The sequence below is a fragment of the Mustela lutreola genome, chromosome 4 (genome assembly GCF_030435805.1).
Source record: "Mustela lutreola isolate mMusLut2 chromosome 4, mMusLut2.pri, whole genome shotgun sequence".
Lineage (NCBI taxonomy): Eukaryota > Metazoa > Chordata > Mammalia > Carnivora > Mustelidae > Mustela > Mustela lutreola.
The window spans coordinates 108908292-108928360 of record NC_081293.1 but is presented as its reverse complement, the minus strand read 5'-3'; the positions used below and the strand labels follow the sequence as shown (position 1 = coordinate 108928360).

General features: G+C 55.5%; 1 protein-coding gene across 6 annotated transcripts in view; it reads left to right on the top strand.

The window, feature by feature from the left end:
• The first annotated feature begins 723 nt into the window (after positions 1-723).
• The window catches only part of OGDH (oxoglutarate dehydrogenase), a 53951-nt gene continuing 34605 nt past the window's right edge, over positions 724-20069 (top strand). For 4 of the 6 annotated variants that reach the window (XM_059170696.1, XM_059170693.1, XM_059170695.1 and 1 more), the window contains exon 1: positions 11271-11519. In XM_059170696.1, the coding sequence (XP_059026679.1) occupies positions 11298-11519 (222 nt within the window). In that variant the 5' untranslated portion in view covers positions 11271-11297. Of the gene's footprint in view, positions 824-10005; positions 10157-11270; positions 11520-20069 lie in introns of those variants that run through there. The other 2 variants (XM_059170691.1, XM_059170692.1) reach the window with 2 other exon arrangements.

Here is a 20069-nt window from a genome sequence, read left to right as displayed (position 1 = left end):
CAGTCGTTGCCTTCGAGACTTGGGGACATTTAAGGAAAAGGCGGCGGCGCGGCCCAGCGTCTCCCGGACGTCGGTCACCGGACACCGCCCTCCCGCTCCCAGCCTCGAAGCGCTACGGTCTGTTGCAAAAGCTCCTCATCGTGGCCGTGAACGCGGCACCCGCCCTCGCTGGAAGCACCGCAGATTAGCTGTCGGGTCTCAGGAAGACGGAGCAGCTCCGGCTCCAGCTCCGGGACTGCCCGCCGGGCGGCCAGTCATAACCGGGCCACGGAGAGGGCGCAGCCGCAAACCTGGCCAGCGGCGCCCAGTCCCCACGGGGCCTCCCACGGCCGCCCCGGCGTCCTCGCACAGCGCTCTTCCTCGGGGAAGCGGCCTCTAAAAGCCGCTGCCCGCGCAGTCGGGGCGCGCAGGGCAGCGTCCAGCGCCAGCTCGCGGCCCCGCCGCCCGTGCGAGACCCCGGCGTCCGCGACGGCCTCCAGACGCACTCGCCCTGCGCTGAGGCCTGGGGTCCGACCGGCTTCTTCCGCTCCGGCCACGCGGGTCGGGTCCGCCGAGCCCCTCGCCGGCGACACCAACCGCCAAGCGCAGAAACCCTGCGCGCCCCATCCCGCCAACCCAGCCGGCTCACGGCGGACAACAATGACCCGCCGCCGCACCGCCGGCGCGGCTCTATGACGCAAGGCCACGCCCACAAGACAGGGCGGGCCTTCTCCCTCAGGGGCGGGACTGCGTGCTGACGCCACACGCCGGGGCGGGGTCAAGAGTTTGGTGCCCCGGAGTGGGGTGTCGGCGCCTCATTCGGGTGGAGCTGAGCCGGGGACAGGTAAGCGCGTACTGCCGCCGGGCCTGGCCCGGTTTGGGAAGACCCGCGCCCTCGGGCAGGAGGCTGGGGTTGCGGCATAGGGCGAGGGCGCCGCGCCCTCGTTGTCGCTGGCGCCGCGGTGACAGGGAGTGAAGCCGGATGGAGCAGGGCTGACGGAGGGAGGTGGGTGGGACATGGCTTGACGGACGGGTTTGACAGCCAATGGTACGGCGAGCGCCGCCTGACGGGCGGAGATTGGCGGGTGCGGGCGCGCGCGGACGTCGCGGGGGGCGCGCAGCGGCGAGCTATTGGCTGTGGCGGGCTTGGGGCGGGCGGCTGGACGGATGTGAGGGAACGGGCGCCGCGGCCGGGGTGACCCCCAAGGTCGAGGAGGCGTCACGAGGGAGCCGCCCGGCGCTGTCCTCTGCCGGGTCGGAAGGGTGGCGCGCCCTTGATGGAGCGGTTGCGGACTGCGGGCCGCAGGCGGTGCTCCACCCGCGCCTACCGGGGCTGCGCGCCTGGGGAGACGCCCTTGCGCGGACCTCCCAAAGCACCCCGTGCGCAGTGCTCCTCCGGACCCAGCACTCCGCCTATCCGTCCTCCCTGCGCTCCCAGGGGGACGCCTTTGAGAGGACCGCCCCCAGCACCCTGTGGATCCAGTACCCCTCTGGACTGGGTACCCCGCCTTACCCGTCCTCTCTGCACTCCTGCGGGGACGCTCTTGACTGGACCGCCCCCAGCACCCAGTGGGTTCAGTACTCCAGAGTCAGCAGCCCGCATGCCCATCCTCCCTGCACTCCTTGGGGGACGCTCTTGAGCGGACCCCCCGCAGGACCTCTCTAGACCGAATAGCCCATCTCCCCATCCTTCTCCCTGCACTCCTGGGGCGACGCCCCTGAGCGTTGTTAAATCTCCCCAGCACCCTGTACTCTGTGCGCCTCCGGACTCCGCACCCGGCCTTACCCATCTTTCTTGAGCTCCTGGGGAGACACCCTTGAGTGGACCGCCCTGCGGTCCCCGTGTACTCCCTACTCCTTTCGGACTCGGCACCCCGCTTTGCCCATCCTCCTCCCCGTGCTGGGGGGCACGGCCTTGGCAGACCACCCTGCAGCACCCCACCCTGCTGGTCGCTCTTCGGAGGCCCGGTGGCCCAGTGCAGGCGAAGCGCCTTCTTGGGGTGGTATCCTAGTCATGCACCTCTTTGCTCCGTGGAGCTGCCGGTGCGAGGTGTGAGCTGTGTGTGAGACTCAGAAGAAAACTGAGTTTGCAGAACGGAAGAGATATGACTCCTGGGCCCAAGGGGTGACCTCTGAGTGGCGTTCCCCTGTGCCTTGTTCTGTGGTCCTGGACTGTGGAGCCGGGCTTCCAGGCCCGCTACTCTGAGCGGCCTCAGGACATGTGTCCTGGAATGGATCCTGGTTTGCACAGTGGCAGGAGCTGTCACAGTCAAACCTCATTGTTTTCGCGCAGGCACGTTTCATACGAAAACACGCAGTACTCCTCTAGCTTTGCAGAATGGACGAGGACTGGATCTGGGAAAGCTGGAGCAAGATCAGAGTTTCTTGATGATTGAGAGCACATTCCAGATTTCAGGGTTTTTTTTTTCCTTTGCAGCGCTTTTGAGATACAGTTCGTGTGCCGTATCATTCACTCACTTAAAATACACAATTAAATGATTTGTCTTGTGTTCGGTTACGCAGCCATACCACAGTTTAGTTGCTTTCAAAAACTAATGTCAGAACCATGAATTTCTGTGGGTTTCATTTAAATTTGCAGAGTTTATTAAATACCAAACATTGTATTTATTGTATGTCTGTCACACCTACACGTACATATAAGATCTGCTTCTAACTGATCGCACTCCCCACTGCCCCATTTGAAGAAAAAATACTGTGCTCTCTACCTTTTGAACTTTTAGATAGTTTTTTTTAAATTTGGGGATAACTGCCATTATTGAGACTTATTTTGATAACTCTGCGTATAAATATGTCATATGTAGTTACAGCAAATTGTACGGAGAGATGCCGGTGTCCCTTTGCCTAGTTTCCTCAATTGCTAACATTTTGCAGAAACTAGAGTATGTTATCACAACCAGGTACTGGCATTGAGAATAGCCAAGATGCAGAACATTTCCCTCCATGCAAGGAGCCCTCCTCTTGCCTTCGTAGCCACCTTCTTTCCTCCTGCCTCCATCTCCTTAGCTCCTGGCAGCCACTAATCTCTCCATTTCTATGAGTTTGGCAAATGAAGCATGTTATATAAAGAGAATCATAAGGCATGTAACCTTTTGGGATTGGCGTTTTGCACTCCTCAGTTCTCTGACAATGAATGCAGCCTGCTGCCTTCATTTAGCTCCTTTTTATGCCTCCAGGTCTTGGATGCAACCCCATTAAAGGACATCTGAGTTGTTTCCATTCTTCAGCTGTTATGAATAAGGCTCCTAGAAGCATTCATATGCAGGTTTTTATGTGAACGTAAGTTTTTGTCTTTCTGGGATAGATGCCTAGGAGTGCAGTTACGACGTCATGTGGTGGTTGCGTGTCCAGTACTTTAAGAAATAGCCAGACTTTTCCATAGCGGCTGTGCCATTTTACCTTCCCACTAGTAACGTATTTGACTAGTAACTTTCTCCACATTCTCCCCAGCACTCGTGGTGTCGTTGTTTTGTTTAGTTTTGTTTTTGCCATTCTAGTAGCTATGTAGTGGTGTGTCCTTGTGGTTCCAGTTTGCATTTCCCTGACGGCTGCTGACACTGAACACATTTTCATGTGCTTATCTGCCATCTGTGGTTTTGAGTGTATTTCTCTGAATACCCTTTTCCTTGGTTGTCTGGATATTACGTTATACGAATGTGATTTCTCATAGTCCATAGGTGTCACCTTTATATAAGTTTGAGGGAAGTGTAGAACCCGTACCTCCATTTACATCTCTTTACTCTCCCTCATTTAAAATGCCCTTATGTATTACCTCTGTGCACGTTTACAACCACATCAGACAGTTGCAATTTTTGTTTGATCTGTCACCCATAATGAGAAGAGTCAAGAGACGGAAATTCTATTTACCCGTGTGTTCTTTTCACGATGTTGAGGGATTACTTGTTTCGTCACTTCATTTCTGGTCGGAGAATTTCACTTAGTCGTTTGTTCCAAGGCAGGTCTGCTGGTGGCATAGTCTCTTCGTTTTCCTTCATCCTTTTATTCCTCAGGAGTGTTTCGCTGGAGGTAGGATTCTGGGTTCACAGTGATTGTCCTGCCCTTAAGCAGTGTCGTGCCACTTTCTCTTGGCCTCCTCAGTTACTGGTGAGAGAGCTGCTCTTCAAGTTGTAGTTTTCAGTTTCGATTTTGATATGTCTTGCAGTGGATTTCTTTGTTTATTCTTTTGAGGTTCACTAAGCTCAAATCTGTAGGGTTTTGTCATTATTATTTTGAACACTTTTTCAGCCCCTCCATCTTTCTTCTCTTGAGATTCTGTTGACATTTCCATGCCATCAGTAGTAGACGGCATTCACGTTCATCATGAAGTCCGTGTTATGGTCCCACATGTCCCTGAGGCCCTGTTCATTTTTCTTTAAGTGTCTATTCCCTGTTGTTCAACTTGAGTAAATTTTTGGTTGTCTTTGTTCACTGAGTTTTTTCTATCCTTTAAAATCTGTAGCTTACCCCATCATTTAAAAAAATTTTGATGGTTGTATTTTTTCAGCTCTAAATTTCCATTTGGTTCCTCTTCGTATCCTTCATTTCTTTGTTGGGGCTTTTAATTTTTGTTTTGTTTTAGTTTTGTTTGTAAGCATGTTCATAGTTACTCAAAGAAGCGTTTTGAAGCTGGCTCTCTTAAACTTTTTGGTAAGTAATTCTAACATTTCTATTTTCTTGGTGTCTATAGATTGTCTTTTTGGGGGTTTTGGTTGAGATCATCCTGGTTCTTGATGTGGCGAGGTGATCTTTGGTTATGTCTTGGACGTTTGGCGTGTGACATTTTGAGACTTGAATCTTAAATGTCTGAACACAGAGAACGGGTTTCTGCTGACACTGCTGCAGGTCCGTGGGTGCTGCCTGGTTGCTACTGGGCAGGGGTGGAATGGAATGTAGGCTCCCCACCCAGCCTCCCTGGTATCTGTGGGGAGGGATTCCTTGTTATTGCTGTGTGGGTGTAAGTTCCCCATTAAGCCTTTGTGATTTAACCCTGCCTGGGAAGGGCAGGGTGCTGCCCTGTTACTGCTGGGCACAGGTGGAATGCAGGCTTCTTTCTGGCCTCCGCTGCCCTCATGGGGGTCACCTGGTGGAGATGGAAGTCCTGGATCTTCTCTGACACCACCCGCTGGGATCGAAGTGGGCACAGTGTTTTCTGTAGGGCTGGCTGCAGGCTGCAGCAGAGCAATAATTGTCTACAAGTGTTCTCTCCTGCTCTGCAGTGCTTTCGTGGTCCTTTGGCCACAGGGAGCAGGCTTCATTCGCAGCTTTTTCCAAGTCATTTGGCATTTCTGGGTTGCCAGCTTCCTCAGCACCCAGTCTGGGATGTATGAAGCAGAAAGAAAATTGAGGACTTGATGCTGTGTCTTTTTGGGGCCCCAGATCCCTTCCCAGGCGGCCTCCTCCTTTCCACTTTGCAGAGTCTTATGTTTTGTTTGGTTTAAATATAACATTTTATTTCTCTTTAGCTGCATTTAGTGGGAAACTGAAGTTTTATATGTGTCCTCCTTTGTTTTTGTTTTTTTTTTAAGATTTTTATTTATTTATTTGATAGAGATCACAAATAGATGGAGAGAGAGAGAGAGGCAGGCAGAGAGAGAGAGAGAGGGAAGCAGGCTCCCCTCTGAGCAGAGAGCCTGATGTGGGACTCGATCCCAGGACCCTGAGATCATGACCCGAGCCGAAGGCAGCGGCTTAACCCACTGAGCCACCCAGGTGCCCCTGTTTTTGTTTTTAAGATTTATTTACTTCAGCAGGGAGGGGCAGAGGGAGGGGAGGAGAGAAACCCAAGCAGACGCCATGCTGAGTGCAGAGCCTGATGTGGGGCTTGATCTCATGACCCTGAGATCAGGACCTGCATGAAAACCAAGAGTTGGATGCTTAACTGACTATGCCACCCAGGCACCCACTGTATGTGTCTTTAAATTTTTAATAAATAGTGACAAATGGCTTTGTTTTCCACTAATACCTAATATTTTATCATATAATTTATTTATTAATACTTAATAATTTGCCACCACCCTTGAAGAATGCCCGTCCAGCTATACCCCAGATTACCGCATAGCGGCGGTCTGAGTGAGGACAGGTCAGCTTCCAGACCCACGCACTGAAGCTTGTGGGGAGCTCCGACTTGGGCAGTGGGAGCCCCTCTCAGTGATCGGTCAGTGACCCGCTCCACGTTAATTTGTGGTTAGGTTTACTTTGGGAACTTAAGCTTTTTAAGAGTTTTCACTAGTTGGTCTTTTTTTTTCTGCTGGTGAGCAGTAATTCTGTAGTCCTAGAATGCTCTCAGAGTGTGACTGTGCTCTCACGTTCAGACCATATTGCAAAAAGCAGTGGGCAGGACTAGGAGTGATGGCTGCCTTGATTTTCTGGCAAAGGAGCCTGAACGCAGAGCCAGTGGTGTGTTTGATGCTTGCACAGCAAGCTGGAGTCCCTTTGCCTGTATGCTCTGCAGGCTTGACCGTCATTGCCACCTAGCAATGGCGCAATGCCTCTGCAGTTCGAAAGTGATTGTCACTACCTCCCTGTCCTTCCGTGCGTGCTTGGTGAGGCGTCACAAGTGAAACACATGGAATTCTTGGAGATTTTCCGCCAGGCCAGGCCGAGTTTCTATCTGTGCCCCCTGTGCGCACATCCGTGCGTCACTGCCCGAGTGCGGGAAGCGTCGTCCGGAAAGGAACAGCTGCGGGCATGGGGCAGACACGGTCTTCTTGACTCATCGCGAACATCTCAATGAGTTTGAAGCCATAAAAGAAAAAGAAAAAGAAAAAATGTCTTCAAGATCAGTTGTTGTGCTTTTTAAGTGGTGGTCGGGCAAGATGCATGGGTAACAGTCCCTTAACGGTGCAGGCTCTTTTCCTCAGACCCATTTCCCGAGGAGCCGCCTTGCTGTCTTGGCTGGACCTTGTCTCTGCCCCGCCTCTGCCCTGCCAGTGTGGCTTTGTGACTTTGATAGAGTTAAGATCAGTTTATCTCTGCATTCTGTGCATGGGGAGGTGGCCTTGGGGAACGCATTGTGTCCGCCAGGGGAAGGTCCAGGCATGATAAAGGCCTGCTCTGGGTCAGCATGCGGTTGCATAAGGGCTGTATAGGGAATCCTTAGTCAGATATTTTCCCTTCGTTTTTGCTTAAGTGTTCTTTTTCCCGAAGGCACAGGTCTCTACCTGCATCTGGACGTTACTGAGTCACAAATGCTGTCATTTTGTGGTCTTTACTCAGACCCGTAGATCCACTCACGTTTCTCCTTAGATGTGGTGTTTTTTCCTTACGCAGCACATACAGTTCACCCACTGACGTTTCACAGTTGGGCGTTTCCCAGTACATTGGGAGGTCGTGCTGACAGTGGCCTGACCTAGCTGTAGAGCGCCTCCCTCCCCCTCCAAAGAAGACCCACACCCATTAGCGGGCAGGTGTCCCCTCTGCCCTCACGCCGTGTAGCCACCAGCAGGCTCTCTGTCCATCCTGAACGCTTCACGTGAGTGAACTCATATAACCTGTTGTTTCTCGTGGCCGACTTTCTTCACAGAAGGCTCTCGAGGCTCATCTGTGTCACAGCATCGTCTTCCACCCCACCCCTTCTTACTGCCAGCAGCTGTTGCGTTGCTGGCCGTACCCCCTTCCATCAGTCGGTGGGCATTTGGGTTGGTACCGTGTTCTGGCAGCTCTGAATGATGCCGCTGTGAACATCCACACAGACGGGTTTGTATACACACGTTTATTTCTCTTGCTTGGTACCTGGGAGCGAAGTGCTGAGTCACGCGGTAGCCCTGTGTGTGACTTCCTGAAGACCTGCCACACTGCATTCCAGGCAGCTGTGCCAGCTGTGTTCCCACCAGCCGTGGGCAAGGACGCCCATTCCTCTGCGTCCTCCACGACGCCTGTTTTCTCTTGGATTGTGTCTTGTCTAGTGGGTGTCAAGTGGTATCTTAGAGTTTTAATTTGAAGTTCCCGAATGAATAATGATTTTAACCATCTTTTAATGTGTGTGTTGGCTGTTTGTGGATCTTCTTTGGAGAGACATTTACTCCTGTCCTGTGCTGGTCGTTTGATGTGGTTACTTTCTTCTTTACTGTTGAATGGTAAGAGATTATACATGTATTCCATGTATAATCATGTGACTTGTAAATGTTTCTTCCTATTTCATGTTTGTATTTTCTGTTTCTCGATGGTGTCTGTGATGACGTACAAAGATTTTGATATCACTGCGCTCCAATTTATCTGTTATTTGTTCGCTTATATTTTTGGTTTCCTAACTAGGAACCCATTACCTGACTTAGGGCCACAAAGGCTTACTCCACTGTAACTTGGAAGTTATGAGATTCCAAGAGTCTTACAGTTCCTCAGCTCTTACATTCAGGTCTTTGATCCATTTTGAATTAATTTTCTATATGGTGTGAGATAGGGTCTAATTTTATGCTCTTTTTTTGTGGAACTCTGGTTGTCCCATCACCATCTGTTGAAAGGACTACTTTTTGGCATCTTTGTCAAATAAAAATCTTCATCCAAACCAAAGTCAGAACATTTGGACTTTTGAAAACTCACAGTTTTCATGAAAGTGTATGAACAATTGAGTGTCCCTACCAAATGATGCTCTATTCTTACAGGGACTTCGGAGGACTCCAGAATTAGAAAGACAGAATCTGGTTCTTCCAAAATCTGGAATGTAAACCCAGTGTCTGCTCAGGTCCATCTAATCGTGGGCGTCCTTGGGTGGAGCCATCCACTGGGGAGCAGTCTTTCTGATGAGTCATGTTAAGGGGCTTTGACGGTGGCCCTGTATCCCCGTGACTGGGCAGCCCTGAGCCGCGTGTTGGATTCAGTGCTGCAGACAGCAGCGAGATAACACGGGCTGTTTGCAGCATCGTGTGGAAAGGACTGCCTTTGGCAGAACCGAAGGAATGAGTGGTTTTGTGGTTGTCAGTGTGGTACTTGTGTCACTGGGCATCACAGCGCCTCAGTAATGACAGTTAGTGGAGGTGAGACTCGTGCATTCTGGGGGCGAGCCCAAAGCAGAGACCATGGCGTGGCTCAGGAGGCCCGGATGACAGTGATGCTGGAGGGGAGACACAAATGTTTCCCTTGGGACCTCCATCCCGAAGAGCGGCAGTGGTGGTTTCCGCCGTCCCTGTGTTGGCAGGTGCTCGGTGGACAGCCGCGTGCTGAGGGCCGGGGAGAGCGGCTGGGACAGATGGCCGTGACTCCTGAGGGGAGAAGGTCACAGGCCATGGTCACATTCGAGACCCATGGACGGCCCTTCTTCACCCTGCGCTGGGTGAGATTGCGTTGGTGGCTAGGTTGGCTCCGGAGCGCCCACCCCGCTGTTGCTTCCGCGGCCGGTCTTCGAGCAGCAGAGTGGGCCAGCGCCCTCTGCGTCTGAGGCCTTGTGCGGACTCTGAGTGGATTCGGACCAAGAGGGAGAGACCTGTAAACAGTCCCTGGGTGGGGGGGTGAGTTTGCACAGCAGTTATTTCAGGGGAGTCCTCTGCAAATTCCGGGCTTGGATCTCCTTTAGGAGGTGTGGACTTGGGTGTGGTTGCTTCCGTGGCGCCCGCTTGGAGGCACAGGCATGAGGGAGGCGTGAGGGAGGCGTTAGGCCTGCACGCCTGGCCACCTGTGGGGGTGGGGAGCTATGGCGTGGGCCTCACTCCCCTTCCCGGCCCCGGGCAGCCAGGATTCTGGCAGTGGGGAGCGGCACCATGTCCTCAATGCCTCCGACAGGGGCCCTGCCCGTAGGCTTGCCTGGGGTCTCGGGTGTGGCTGGAACTGGTTCACAATGCTCTGGAACAGCCTGAACTCTGCACAGTCTGGTGGCTGCAGCTGCTCGTTCTGTGGCACAGCTGTGCTTGATGGAGGTACGTGTGCAATTCAGTGAGATTGTGACCAAGGTCCACTCAGAAGCAATAAGTACCCGTCCACCCTCCCTGCCACAGCCCTTTCCCTCTCACCCTGGCCTCTCCCCTCCTCTCCAGCTGCTTCAGGGCCAGGAGGAACAGGAAGGTGGGAGTTGCATCCTGGCCCTGCTGTTGACGGCCCTGTGACCCTACGGACTTTCTTTCAAGAAAGAAAGTAAAACTCAGAAGGGCAGTCTGTAAACAGAAGAGTTCATGCCTGCCTTCTGGGGGTTTGCGGGGTCGGCGAGGAGTCCTGACGCGTCACAGGGCAGGTAAACGCTTCTGTCCGGTCGCTGTGTGGACATCCCCTCGGAACCTGTTTAGAGCGCAGCCCCTGGTCCGAGCTCAGTGCTTAGGAAGTGTGGCTGCGCCGCAGGGCTGTGTTGGCCGCTGTGTCGGCCGCTCCATGCGGTGCTGTCCAGCCCGGCCCACGACGCTCCCTGTCTCCGGCCCACGACACTTGCTCTTTTCTGCTTCTCCACACTTTACTGCCGCTGTCTTTCCCCTGACGGACCCTCTGGCTTAGAATGCCTCTTCTCCTTCACAGCTAAATGCTCCCTCCAGGCCTGAAAACCGCAGTTTTCCCGAAGCCACCCTGGGCTGTTCTTTCCTCCCATCTGGAAGAGACGGGCCTTTCCAGTTTTGTTGGCATTTTTGGTGCTTCTCAAGTATTCTGTGTTCTCTCTGCAATTTTTTTAAATTCCTTCTCTCTTCTACCTGATGATAATTATTTGAGGGTGACCAAAATATTTTCCAGTTTCTCTGTATGTTCAGAACAGCACAGGTCCTGTAACTCCTCAGTCGTTTCAGGATAGATTAGAGATATTTTTCTTTTCTTTTTTTTTTAAGATTTTATTTATTTATTTGACAGAGACAGATCACAAGTAGGCAGAGAGGCAGGCAGAGAGAGAGGGAGAGGGAAGCAGGCTCCCTGCTGAGCAGAGAGCCCGATGCGATGCGGGGCTGGATCCCAGGACCCTTAGATCATGACCTGAGCCGAAGGCAGCAGCTTAACCCACTGAGCCACCCAGGTGCCCCTAGAGATATCTTTCTGATTTTATGGTTAAACCTAATCTGATCCTCATGAGATGATCCTGGCTGTCTTTTCTGGGATTGTGCTACACACACGTAAACTTGAAGAGCATCCCATCGGTGTTGTGGGCCTCACAGCCGTCCAGCACGTCCACAGCTGGATCTTCCCTGCCGTGCCGTGTGCTCGGGCCCGTTCAGAGGAGGTGGGTGTGGGTGGGCACTCGCTCGGCCAGGTCCTCTGCACCCGGACCCCGGCGCTGACGCGGAGCTCACGGCCAGCCACAGCCTGCGTCGGTTTTCCCTGCCTGATATATCGCCCTTTCTAACTTTTCTTCTTTTTTTTTTTTTGTGCAGACAGTTGTGAGAGACTTCAGGACAAGGATGTTTCACTTAAGGACTTGTGCTGCTAAGTTGAGGCCGTTGACGGCCTCACAGACTGTGAAGACATTTTCACAGAACAGACCGGCAGCAGCTAGGACGTTGGGGCAGATTCGGTGTTTTACCGCCCCCGTTGCTGCTGAGCCATTCCTCAGTGGGACTAGCTCCAACTATGTGGAAGAAATGTACTATGCTTGGTTGGAAAACCCCAAAAGCGTACACAAGGTAAGGCTCCCGGGAGTGGATGTCTTCATGTGTTTGGAGTCTTGGCCTGACGTTGGCCAGCCATCCAGGTAAGTGCCTGTGTCCTGAGGAGCCTTCTGGAAGGTAGGCAGGCTAGCCGGCAGGCGGCACAAAATCCCACCCAGCGGAGTCGTCTGCATTGGCAGCTCGGCAGTCAGCCCGGCCCCCAGCGACCGCCTCTCTGGAGCAGCGCTCCCCTCTCACTTGGCGCACCGCACGATGGAGACCCGCTCCCTGGAGACCTGCTACCTGGAACAGAAGGCTTGTTCGACTTGCAAGCATCTTGAAGAGGCTCACGCACCGTTTCCAGGCCTCCCCGAGGATGCCTTGGGTACAGACTCCAAAGACACGAGGCAGACAGCAGCTACGACCCTGCAGGATACTCTTCTATCCCATCTTCCTGAGAAATCTTAAAACCATCGTGGGCGAATGATGTGTAAATGGCATTTTCGATCAGTATGCTTCTGTATTTGAAAGTAAATTCCGTGCATGCTTCTTTCTCATTCCCCTCTGTCGCCTGTAAGGCACGTCCGTCAGAGCCCCCGTGTGCACACGTTTGCTTGCTACAGGGCATGCCTGGTGGCCGAGTTTCTTCCTAGCATTCTGGCCGGTGATGTTGGCAGGTTTTCAGGCCAGGCAGCTGGCCTGGTTACAGGAACTGAAGGGTGGGTCCTCCAGTTTCCGTCTGTGCCCCGTTTGCAGGCCGTGGGAGGTTTGGAGGAGGTGCCGAGGGTCTGCGCAGGAGTGCCCGACAGAGGCTGGTCAGCGGCAACTGTTGCCTTGGCCTCTTCCTTCCTCATGAACCTCGGAGTCTCGTTGTCAAAAGGCAGCTGCTTCCGCTGGGCCCCTGAGAGTGTTTTTACCCTGAAATGTTCGTGACATTTAAGGTTGGGTACATTCGTGTGGTTGCTGGAGCCACTGGCCTGTCTCATCCTGGTCTGAGCCTCATTGCTCGGCAAAGGAGGGCATCCAGCTGAGTCCTTCCCCGTTCCCTTGGCAACCTGGAGGCCACCTGGCTCCCTGAGCAAGGTGAGACTTGGTTTCCTGTGAGAGTAGCTGTATCCCTGGTCTGTACACAAAGGACCGTCCAGAGGTGTCCCGAGAAAGTGGCCCTGCCGGCGGTGCTGGCCGTTGGCCACTCTGAAGACTGGCGTTGCGCACTGGGCTCTGGACTAAAGCTCGCCGGGCCTGTCCCTCGGCCTTCTCCCCAAACATAAGCTCTGTGGAACCAACCACGGCTTCTGTCCTCTGGGCTGTAGTAGTGCGTGGACTCCGGGCACGGTGGCGTGTGCCTTTGCGGCGTCCAGACTTCATTCCTGCTCCCGGGGAGCAGGGCACAGGGACGGCTCCACTGACGGGCCGGGGAGGAGTGCGGGCTGCGGACTGGGTCCTTGGGCTTTGCCGTCAGAGTGAGCACTCAGACGCTGCAGAGCAAGTGTGCCGGCTCTCAGGAAGGGACTTGCCAGCCAGATACGAGAATCCGCATGGGTCAGCATCCTTAGGCCAGATTTTATGTGCTCGTGTCTGTGGCAGGGATTCTCCAGGGGACAACCCGTCTTCTAGAAAGAGACGGGGGCAAGGCGGCTTAGTCAGGGGGCGTGCCTCTCCACTGTCCCAGTCATGGGGAGTCGATTTTCTCTCCAAACTGGGAAAGGCCTCCTATCTTATGTGTCCGTGTTTCTTCAGAGACACAGTCCGGAGCTTGCATTGGAATGCAGAGGCCTCCGTGATGTGGGGAAGTCCTTAGAAATGTTGACTTCTCTAAGAGTGCTTCGTTTGTACTTGTGTTTTAGAACTCATAGTCTAAGCAGAAATGATACACTAGATTTGAAGATGGAGATGGTTTGGCTTTCGGACCCCCCATGTGTGCATTATGGTACGGTATGGACTCTATGCCCTGAGGTTTGGACCTGTCCTCTCCCTCTCTTTTGGCACAGAACTTATTCATATCTGGCAGAAACAGAACAATTTTAGCATCTCCCCTTGCTGCCCTGCTACACTCAGCTTTCCAATTATTTTAGCTTTTTATGATATTTTCAAACAGTAGAGGGAAGAGAATAAAGTGAGCCTCTACGAGGAGACCCACGTCCAGCCTCAATAGCACTCCACAGTGTGCCAGTTTCTAGAACCTCCTCCCGCCACACTCTTTTTTTGCTTGTTGGTTCACTTGGGTGGGGGCCCAGGGGAGTCTTTGAAGCCAATCCAGACCTGTGTCATTTCTGAACGACTCTCACCAACAGGAATGTGGTCTTTACCACACCTAACAGTTCACAAGATAACTCTCCAGCGTCTACTTCTCAGCCTCAGCCGGCTGTGCCTCTCTTAAAGCATATGTGCTGGTTTGGTTTGGTTTGAAGATTTTTATTTATTTACTTACTAATTTGAGAGAGAGTAAGTGAGAGAAAGCGCGCATGTGAGCAGGGGGAGGGAAAGGGAGAAGTGGGCTCCCTGCCAATGCGGGGCTCGATCCCAGGACGCTGAGATCATGACCTGAGCCGAAGGCAGAGGCTTAACCCACTGAGCCCCCCAGGCACCCCATGGAACACTTACATTTTTTTTTTTTTTTAAAGATTTTATTTATTTATTTGACAGAGAGAAATCACAAGTAGACGGAGAGGCAGGCAGAGAGAGAGAGGGAAGCAGGCTCCCTGCCAAGCAGAGAGCCTGATGCGGGACTCGATCCCAGGACCCTGAGATCATGACCTGAGCCGAAGTCAGTGGCTTAACCCACTGAGCCACCCAGGCGCCCCATGGAACACTTACATTTTTAAATGTTTCGTTGTGAATACTGGTGACGTCTATGAGCGGCTCTGAGCTGGGGCCCTCGTGCCCCTGGTGCATGGACAGGCCGCTGGCCCCGACTCTGCCCCCTCCCCGTCGTCACCTCCAGTCTAAATGCCTTATCCAGCACAGCCCACCGCTGGACCCCATTAGGAACCCTAAACAGGGGCGTTTTGTATCAGCAGACCTCCCTCATGGGAGTCTCAGCTGTGTTGAGGACAAGTCAGATGACAGCATCTTTTTTTTTTTTAAGAGTTTATTCATTAGAGAGAGCGCGCACACACACACAAGCAGGGGGAGCAGCTCCCACTGAGCAGGGAGCCCAATGTGGGGCTCGATCCCAGGACCCCTGGATCATGACCTGAGCCAAAGGCAGATGCCCAACCAGCTGAGCATCCCAGGCGCCAGAGCAGCTTATTTTTGTTTAAGTCTTAGAAACACTTGGAATGAAAGCCATATCGCTCCATCAGTATTTCAGACGTTGGGCACTGCCGGACCCCGTTTGTGTGCAAAGGCACGTCCCCCCACCCCCTAACCACATACACACCAGTGGAGCGTGGTGTCAGCCCTGCGAGGGGAGACCCTGGCTTGCTCCCGGTGCTGGAGCTGGAGGGAGGCCCTCTCTGCCTCTTGCTGTCCCCGGAGCCGCAGAGCATGCTTCCCCTGCCAGGCCTTCTTAGTGGGACAGGGACACAGGGGACAGGTCTGGTCCCGTGTGCTCCCTGCACCCGGACAGTCTCCAGACTCAGTCCCACATCCTGCAGCCTGGACCATTCTGCCTTTTCGTTCCATGCTCGTGAGAGACAACCCCCTCGTTTCATGTAAGAGAGCCAGGTGGGCAGAGCACAAGCACATCATCCCCCATTCACAGTGACACGTGCCTTTTCCCCTGCACCATGCAGTTCTGAAGCCGCCCTGGCTGTGCCCAGAGACCTCTGTGCTGGCCTCAGCGACAAACACTCGCATAGTGCAGGCTCACAGGTACATGGTGGGATTTCAGTAATGTCATCCCTTGGTGGTGTGCTTGGCTTCCCCCATCAGCCGTACCTCAGCCACAGTGACCGGTGTACGTGGAGGCACCCAGTAGGCGGGGTACCTTCCCTAGCGGCCGCAGGATGCTGATAGGGAGCTGGAGTTCACGGCCACGGTGCTGGGAACAGGAGGCAGTTTGCAGCCCAAGGCTGTGCGGTTGGAGCACAGGGGCGAGAGGCTGCAGGGAGACATGCTGGGGCAGGGGCCTTGTGCACACTGGCCTGGCCACCACAGGGCCGCAGGTCTGCCTCTCCTGGAGGGGGCTGTGATGAGCCAAGCCCAGAGCCTTGTGAAGGTCTGCGGGCTCTTGGCTCTGCCGCCCTTGTGGGTTGAGAAGAAGGCCTCTACGCCACGTTGTTGTGACTCCCGGGGTCAGATTCTCTTGGCACCTGTGGGGACTGTGCTATGCGGGGACAGCCCCCCGAGGTCCTCTCTGGCAAGGTGTGAAGGGGCCACCAGCCTTCATCTTGAGCAGAGGCTGGGAGCAGCAGTCACAGTCAGGTCACACAGGGCAGAGCCGAGGCAGCTTTCCTTTGCTCGTGTTGGGGGTCGCTGAGGTTCCGCTCGTGCGCCCACAGGGAGGGAAGGTAGCAGAGGTCGTCTGAAGACGTTCCCTACCCTGTGTGGTGCTGGGCCTTCAACACGACAGTGTCGCTGTGAGTGAGTGGGTACCCAGGTAGAACTTCCAATTTTAACTGCTTGCGTAGAGATGGCTCCGTGGCAACAAGTCAGGCAGGCCCGGACCCCAGGGCACTGCCCGTCCCTGCCTCCTAGACACGGTGCTGGGCCGGTCATAGCCCTGCCAGCAGATGGAGGGGTGAGAGCCACATGGTGGGACATTGGGGCGGGCACACACAGCGTTTTCAGGGAAGGCCGTGACCCAGCAGTTGGCACAACGAGGGCACATCAGGCGGGCATGAGGACCGTCCAGTGCAGCCTTCTCATACGCAGTGGGGACAGGGGACGCAGAGCCACGCACCGTGGCTGGGCCGCTGGGCTCAGTGACCTGAACGCAGTGCAGAGCTTCTAGCACACCTTCTACGTGGGAGGAGCCCATGTGCGGGGGGCTAGGGAGGACAGGAGCTTCACAGTGGCCCCCGGCAGCCTGCGAGCCACCAGTGACCACCCTCCGCTTGAGGAGCTGCCCCCATCAGTCTGTTCAACCGAATTAGTCTGAAGCAGCCGAACCCTTGCTCCAGGATGGCCGCGGGCCGCTTCCCACCCTGACGCTTGCGCTGGTGGTGCAAGGAAGCACTGTCGGTACCAGGACTTAACCATCGGTCGTTCATCAAGGGGCATGGATCCAACCCAGACCCGCACTCCCTCGGCCTTGCACTGGCCTTTGCGCCCAGGGATTGGTCCAGTCCAGAAGCTGCCTTACCCACCCCCAGGCTGGCTTTATGCCAGGGCCCTTGGCAGGGTGCTGCCAGAGGGTGGTGGTGGCATCGGGTGACCTGCCAGGCCGGGGTGCTCCATGTGGGCAGGTAGGGCCCAGTGGACAGGAAGAGACGGGGTGGTCAGCCCAGAAACCAGCGGCGTGGAGTCGGTGGCTGGAGTAGAGCTCAGTAGCCCCGGGGTGGAGCGTTGACCCTCAGCATCTAGAGCAGCTCCACATGCCCTGGGGCTGCTTGTCAGGGTGCGGTGAGGTTTGCGGGTACAGGGGTGGGTCTCTCTGCTTGCCACCAGGATCTGGTACACACGCAGCCAGAGCGGCTTCCCTAGCCTGGCCTGGCCCGGCCCTGCCCAGCCCGCGGGAGGCAGGCTCACCACCGCCATGCGCTCGTGTCCCTGGGGCCCTGAGGTCGCATGCTCATGCTGGCTGCCACGTCAGACATACCCGGGGCCTTCAGGCGGGTGATGGGGCTCAGGGTGGCATGTTTGCCGCCCCTCTGATACTGCAGCACTCCGTGAACGGCCGGGAACCGGGCCCCGAGGCGCCTGTGACCTGCTGACAGTGAGGGCAGAGTGCGTCTGCCTCCCTGCCCGCTCCCCCGTCTGCTGCGCCCACCTGCGCCAGCGCCCTTTGCAGGTTGAGGGGGGCGCCTCTGCATTCTGGAGGCCACGGGTGTCTACAGCTGACACCTCACCTGGCACCAGGCCTGACACCGCACCTGCCACCCACCCCCCACCCAGGCACCACAGCATACTGGTCCAGCTGCTCTCCCTGTGGCGGAGCCTGAACCTGTCCGAGTTTGACTCGGGTGTGCTGAGCGCCTGCTGTGTGCAAAGCCTGGAGTAGCTTCCTGAGGGACGTGTGTGTGGCTTTCGAAGGGCTTTCTCTGCTTAGAGTGGAGACGGGGTATGACGACCAGGAGAGCCCCTTGTGGTTGCGGGAAGTCTAGGGGTGTGAGGCTGCTGGCTTTTGGAACAGAGCTTTGCAGACCATAGGTGGATGTTTTCGTTTATCTGAAATTCAGAGTAAGAATTCTAGTGGTTGGGGGGGGGGGTTGCTTTTGTTTTTTATTTGTTTTGTTTTTCTGGTGTATTTTGGATCAGAATACTCTACCTATTTATACTCAAAACCTCCTGTGTTTTGGTGAGGTCATTTCGGCAACAAGTGATGGTCTCAGCCCCACTCGTGGGAGGGGGTAGCGGGCCCACACCTCCACTGCTTGCTCTCCCCTCTTCCCGTGTAGCCTGTGGCCTGGCTGCAGCCGACTCTCCAGTCCTGTCTCTACCAAGTCTCCCTGTCCTGCAGGGCTCACGGCACTGGCTGCCCCTGAGGTGCCATCTTGTTCCACGTCCACCCCATTCTGTTTCCTGAGAGAGGGGCTCCTGGTGGTCGTCCACCTGTCCCCAAACCTGAAAGCCGGCTGCATGGAGGTGGCCTCAAGCTGGTTTCCCTGGAACTGAACTGTCCAAGAGCACTGCCAGGGTACATCATGGGTGCCTTTGGGAAAACTGTTCCCGTGCGGGCAAAATGTCACTGGAAGCCTCCTGTCCTGCGAGACTCCCCGGGGCAGGTGCCTTCTCTCATCCTCCCTTCAGACCACTACTCCCTCTCCAGCGGTGGACGAGGGACAGAGTGTCCGTTAATTGCCACTGCTGGGTTCAAGGGCAGGCAGTGGGACAGAGCATTTCCTTGGTGGGTTAGTTGTGCACCAGTAGCAGATGGAGAGGTTGGCAATGGGGTGTCTGGACCCTCGGCGTGAGTCTGGTGGCTGGGGGCTTGTGTTGCAGGGCTGTGGACGGGGCTGGGACTCCCTCCCTGCTCGGTCTGACACGGAAGGCCACCCTCTGGGCCCAAGTACCGCAGCCCCAGACCGCAGCCAGTGTCGGCGGTGCCTTGTTGGTCGAGTGTGTTCCGGAGACGGGACTGGATGTGCTGCTGGCATCTGCGCTGAGAGGTCACCCCGCCAGCCGATCCCCAGGCTTCCCTTCCCTGTCTGCTTTGTCACTGCAGTTAGTGCTCAAGCACAGGTCACCACGCCACAGGGTTGAGGTGTCCAGAGAAGAGGAGCGAGTTTGGCTCAGAGAGGAAAGCACATGTGCCGCTTGTACATGCGCACATGCACACGGGGTTTTTCTCAGTAAGACACCTGGGGCCACTCGCTGCGATGGCACAAAGGCCTCACATTGCCAGGCTCAAGGAGCAGATGGGCAGGGATAGCTGTCCTCTTCTGGAAGCTTCCTCCTCTCAGAGGGAGGGGCTCCCCTGACTGGCCCCTCATGGTCACCGCTCCACTGAGTGCAGCAGCGGCGAGCACGCGGGTCTGAGAACCTGCTGCTGAGGTGTGTGCCGGCGAGGGCTGTGGTGCTCTGACAGGAAACCCTCTCCGGGCAGTGCCGAGGACCCGTGTTCCCCCGTGTTCAGGGCCCGGGGTAAGGGACAGAGGGAGACAGGGAGAGAGAGGCTCCTTGGGGAGCAGAAACCACCAGAAGGATGGGAGCGGTTGTGTGGGGTGGGGAGGCCTGCCGCCAAAACGTGACCTCCGCTTGCAGAGACTTTCCAGCTAGTTCTGGTGAGGGCTGACAGCCATCGAAACATGCCCCTCTCAGTTTGCGGGGCGGTGGGTGTGCAAATGAACAGACACTCCGCCCCAGACTCCCGCTTGCAGAGATCCGCGTGTGAAAGCCCCCTGGTTCTTGGTGGCAGGGGGTTCGCTGCTTCTGTGGGGACAGCTCACCGGAGGGCAGGTGCCCAGCCTGGGGGGGTGGTGAGTGATGGGAACCGGGAGCCACATTCCGGCCTCTGTCTTCCTGCGGACTCCCTCCTCTGCAGGACTGGTGTAAACCAGTTTCTTCTGCCTCCAGCACCAGCCCTGCGCTTGTCCTCAGCCAATTGGAAGTCACCTGGAGTTTTATTCCGAGCACAAAAGAAGGTCAGAGGGAGGAGGCCCGATGGTGGCAATGATCCCCCCCAATCCCCACTTTCCGGGGCCGGGCTGGGTGGGGCCCCTGCCGCTGTTATCTCCTGGCCGTGCCCTCCGCATCTGCTGGAGAGGCCTTTCATTTCTGCGTTTCCTTGGCAGGGTGGGCGCGTGAGCAATGCTGTCGATGGGAGGGCTGCCCACTGTCCCGTGTCCCTGCAGCCGTCCCTGTGACCTGGCTGTCCCAGTGCCCTGGGCAGCACGCTGTTGGCTTTTAAGCCTCACTGCCACCTTGGAGGGGCTCCTTCTGGGCCAGGCCCTCGGTCATTGGAGGCCTGGACGGAGGCCAGGGAGAGCCCTGGGTCCGAGCCACTCCCCAGATGCAAGGGCTCATTCAGATGTGCCGGAC